At 31.1% G+C, this 5,241-nt stretch overlaps 1 protein-coding gene across 1 annotated transcript; it reads left to right on the plus strand.

Annotated features, from left to right (window-relative positions):
* The first annotated feature begins 2,162 nt into the window (after window positions 1–2,162).
* On the plus strand, window positions 2,163–4,762 carry LOC139889949 (uncharacterized). Its single transcript, XM_071872859.1, has 5 exons — window positions 2,163–2,176; window positions 2,290–2,822; window positions 2,901–4,087; window positions 4,247–4,323; window positions 4,432–4,762. The coding sequence occupies exons 1-5, from the start codon at window positions 2,163–2,165 to the stop codon at window positions 4,760–4,762; spliced, it is 2,142 nt and encodes a 713-aa protein (XP_071728960.1).
* The last annotated feature ends 479 nt before the right edge of the window (window positions 4,763–5,241 follow it).

Genomic DNA, 5,241 nt, shown 5'->3' on the forward strand with positions numbered 1-5,241 from the left:
AGATCATTAATAAGAATCTCCCAAATTCTTATAAGAGCGTCTACTAACATCTTCAATTTTATTCTTTCATGGATCACCATTATTTCTTGATAATTAATATCGTATCTATCTTTGAGTATTTTCCATAATACACTTGGATCTTTGATCATATAATATGTAGATTCTAAGGACTCGTCAATATGTTTGCTAAGAAAAATACTTGCTATTGTTTTCTCTTGTTCGGAACAATTGTTATTTTCATTCAGGGTTTCTAAAATACCGATTGATTCGAGATGTTTTTCTACATTCATAACCCATGTTAAGTAGTTTTTCCCACTTGATTCTAAAGGACCAAAATTAAGCCTTTTCAAATTCGACATTTTTTATTATCAAAAGATGATCAACATAAATCATAATCATAATCAACTTCTATTCATAGATAAATAATAAAATGAAATTAGAATCATTTTAAAGTCATAAGTAGCAAACAACAGAATAATGGCATGATTACAAATGATAAAACCACAAGAGCAGGATAGAATATAGGTTTACCCCGTGGTATATTAGCAACAATGATGATAGTTAGTATGACCAATACAATAGGAAAAATCATCCTTGTGTGAATCATCTTTACAAAAAAACTTTTTGAGAGTGGTAATCTGAGAAAATGAAGATTGATTTGTGAAAATGTGAAAACGGAGATGTTTATTTTATATTTGAAAAATATAGTCGTTGTAACGTCGTCAGTTGACGTTAACAACTGTTATGTATATATGACCGTTGTAATGTCGTTAGTTGACGTTAACGACTGTTATGTACTCGTTGCATTAATAATAATTTTAATAAAAGAATTTTATTAGTACAAATTCGATTACTATAAATACATTTAGTATAATTACTTTTAGTATAAATACGAAGATTAAGAGAATAAACATATTATGCATAAATAATAAATTTTAAGAATAAACATTAGTATGCATGAAATAAATAATGATTAATTGCATAAGTAATCATAAATGTTGGATAACATAAATATAAATGTTAGTGAAGTTAAGAGTTAGATTACAGAAATATAATTCAGGCGGTATAACCGACCATATATAACTTAAATAACATAAATATAAATGTTAGTGAAGTTAATAAAAGTTAGATTACATAAATATAATTCAGGTGGTATAACCGACCATATATAACTTAAATAACATAAATATAAATGTTAGTGAAGTTAATAAAAGTTAGATTACATAAATATAATTCATGCAGTATAACCGACCATATATAACTTAAATAACATAAATATAAATGTTAGTGAAGTTAATAAAAGTTAGATTACAGAAATATAATTTTACTTATGATGATAATAATATTTACTTTACTAATAAATAATAGAAGATATCGTTAAAGAATTTCTTACCTTGATTAGTGACTTGTGCTTGCTTAGATAAACCTTGACTATACGGAGCACTTCGTGCTGATAACGTGTTATAAATCTATTAGTTTATAACTACATTTAGTAGTCTATTCTTAGCAACAAGGCTTCTTACTAATAAATATGAACAAAGAATAAAGAAGAGAAGTAGAAAAATAATTTCTATTCTAAAAGAAGAAATGGAGAGAGTATATAGGTGAGAAATATATTGATAAGTGTATATATGTGTAAGCTTAAAGAGTTACTTACACCCATAGGCGAACTATTGGGGAGGCTTGGGAGGGTGCATGTCCCCCCAAACTTTTGACTAATTACTATAAATTTAATATTATATGGGTTTAAATAATATGAATTTTACATGTTTGCCCTTCCAGAAAATTAAAAGTAACCCTTCCAAGTTCCAAATATTTAGGGAAAAAAAAACAATCACTCAAATAAGAAAACCCAACTTGCGTATCTCACAAGCTGCTCTTCATCGATTTCCGATCAATTTCCATCCGTAAGTTTTTTCTTTTCTTTTCAAAACTCTTCTTTTATTGTTTGTTATAATAAGATTTGTTAACTATTTTACTTTTAATCTTAATCTTGATTGTCTGATTGATGATTCATAGTTGTATTATATTAGATTATTTACTCATATAGATTATCAATGACTAGTTATTCAATAGTCATCTACTGATGTATATTATTTAGGTAATTACTAATTAGATTTATACAATAATTAATTTCAATATTTTTGTTAAACAATTAGGCTATGGTTCACAGTAGGTATATATAGAACTTAAACTTTAGGTGAAGAGAGTTATTTTTATTGTATGTAGTTAAATTTTATTATAAAAGTTCTTACTTTTATTTACACTTTTTGATTTTGCTGTAAACAGGAGTGTCAAGTGTTATTGGCTTTTTGTAATGCAACAAAAAATTCTTTCGTTTTACAAGAGGAAACCTGACACAACAAACAACACAAATGAAGAGAGTAAACGTGCTAAAGCTTCAACAAGTGATATCAAACAAAATCGAAACGAACCAGAGGTCCAAGTTACTGAAACACACGAGCCGAATGTTGAGACAACGGATCTTAATTCTTTAGAAAGAGATCCTGGAAAGAGAAAACGTATGTGGGACTATCCAAAAAATGAAAGGGAAAAAATTAGAAGAGATTATTTAAAAATGGGCCCATATCAAATTCATTTGCAAGAATACCCTAGCAAAGGTTCAAAGAAACAAGCTCATAGGTTTCAATATTCATGGTTTAAATTTTTTTCTAATTGGTTAGAGTATTCACCTACAAAAGATGCCGTGTATTGCTTTCTATGTTACTTATTCGAAGACAAACAGAATGTGCATAATGGAGGAGATGCGTTTACAGTCAAAGGATTTAATAGTTGGAAAAAGGTGAATGATGGGAAAAGATGTGCGTTCCTTAAACATATTTGTAGTTCACACCATAAAGATGCTATTGTTTATAGTGAGAATCTACTAAACTAAGCAGCACACATTGACAGTATCATAGAGAAACAAAGCAAAGAGAAAGTTTTACAGAATCGTTCACGGCTAAAAGCTACAGTTGACATAGTTCGTTGGTTGACTTTTCAGGCATGTGCTTTTCGAGGACACGATGAAACTAGAAACTCAAAGAATAGAGGTAATTTTCTGGAGTTGTTAGAACTTTTAGCGTCATATAATGATGAACTTGTCAATGTTGTGTTGGAGAACGCCCCATATAACTCTCAATATATAGCAGCGTCGATCCAAAAAGAAATTTTAGGAATCATTGCAAATAAGGGTCGAAAACATATTCGCAGTGAAGTGGGTGATTCGTACTTTTGTGTCATGGTTGATGAATCACGAGATAAGTCCAAAAAGGAGCAAATGGCTATAGTTCTAAGGTTTGTTGATAATGATGGTGTGATTAGAGAACGATTTTTGGATCTTATACATGTTAGCGATACTACATCAGTAACCCTTAAGACATGTTTATGGAAACATCTTTTGCTTTACGAGTTTGATACTAGTAAAATTTGTGGCCAAGGTTATGATGGTGCGAGTAACATGAGAGGGGAGTGGAATGGGTTACAAGCGCTTATTCGTAAAGAATGTCCTTTTGCATACTATGTTCATTGTTTTGCACATAGATTGCAACTTGCCTTAGTTGCTGCTTCACGAGAAGTTATACCGGTTCATCAATTTTTCTCAAATTTGACTTTCATTACTAATGTCATTTGTGCATCTAGTAAGCGCCACGATGAGTTACAAAAAGCTAAGTCAATTGAGATTAAACATTTATTGGAATTAGGTGAAATCGAAACAAGTAAGGGAGGTCATCAAGTTGGGACTTTAAAACGAGCTGGTGATACACGTTGGGGTTCTAATTTTCATTCTGTTTGTAACATGCTTAACATGTTTAATGCCACCCGTGAAGTTCTTAAGAGTATTATTGAAGATGGATCGTACTCATCTCAACGTGCTGAAGCTGATACGGCTTACAGGTATCTCATATCATTTGAGTTTGTATTTATTTTGCACTTAGTAAAGGAAATAATGGGAAGGACTGATATTCTGTCTCAAGCTCTTCTAAAGAAAACTCAAGATATTGTTAATGCCATCCGTCTTGTGTCAACAACAAAGAGAAGCCTTAATGAATTCAGAAATGATTGTTGGGATTCGCTATTTGAAAAGGTAACGTTGTTCTCATAGAAACACCATATAGATATACCCGATATGAAAGATCTTTATAAGTCTACCCGATATCGTCCTCGCCGACAAGATAATCAGGTTACTGTTGAACATTATTATCGTGTAGATTTATTTATTTGCACCGTGGACAAGCAATTGCAGGAGCTCGACAGTAGATTCAATGAGCAAGCCATGGAATTGTTAACTCTTGGCTCTTTATTACTGCCTACAAAAGATATGTAATTGTTTGATATTGATAAGATTTGTTTTCTAGTTGAGAAATATTATCCAACAGATTTCACAGAACAAGAGATTAATATGTTGAGATATCACTTGGAGCTTTTTAGAATTGAATTGATTGAAAACCCAAAGTTTAAAGATGTTTCTACTATCGCTCAACTATGCACAAGTCTTGCAGAAACTAACAAGTGTGAGCCGTATTATTTGATTGACCGATTGATCAGACTCATTTTGACACTTCCTGTTTCAACTGCTACGACTGAGAGGGGATTTTCAGCGATGAAAATATTTAAAAATCGACTTCGCAACAAGATGTCTGATGATTTTCTGGCATCTAACTTGGTGGTTTACATAGAAAAAGATATTGCTCAAAGATTTGATTCAGCGTCTGTCATAAGTGACTTTAAAGACCTAAAAGGTCGTCGTGCCGAGTTGTAGTTTTTTTTTTTTTTTTTTTTTTTTTTGCTTTAACGTCTACGCACTTTTTGTCTTAGTTAATGGTACATGTATGAACTTTCTCTCTCTCTCTCTCTCTCTCTCTATCTCTCTCTCTCTCTATATATATATGTATATATATGTGTGTGTGTATTTTTATGCGATTTCACCCTCTCGGTACTATAGTTCAAGATCCGCCACTGCTTACACCCCATATTTATACACAAAAATGGCCATACAATGTTGACTAAATCTTTGTACAAAATTGACTATCTATACATTTATTATTTATTATATTATTATCATAACAGTTTCAGATTTATCCCATGTCAGATCAAGATTTGACCTTATGATGATGAAGTAATTTGACGAAGTGATTCAAAAATTAGGAGGAGGAAATACTTTTGTTAGGGATATACTTTTCAAAAGACACAGTCTGGTCAATATGTTTTCTATGTACATGCATTTGGTTAAAAACTCGG

Source organism: Rutidosis leptorrhynchoides, chromosome 2 (assembly GCF_046630445.1).
Source record: "Rutidosis leptorrhynchoides isolate AG116_Rl617_1_P2 chromosome 2, CSIRO_AGI_Rlap_v1, whole genome shotgun sequence".
NCBI lineage: Eukaryota > Viridiplantae > Streptophyta > Magnoliopsida > Asterales > Asteraceae > Rutidosis > Rutidosis leptorrhynchoides.

Excerpts from the sequence above, each read along its gene's own strand:
- LOC139889949 (XM_071872859.1), top strand. Across the intron at positions 2,823-2,900 it reads GGTGAATGATGGGAAAAGAT|CACACATTGACAGTATCATA; the intron begins GTGCGTTCCTTA and ends TAAACTAAGCAG. Across the intron at positions 4,088-4,246 it reads GGGATTCGCTATTTGAAAAG|GAGCTCGACAGTAGATTCAA; the intron begins GTAACGTTGTTC and ends AAGCAATTGCAG.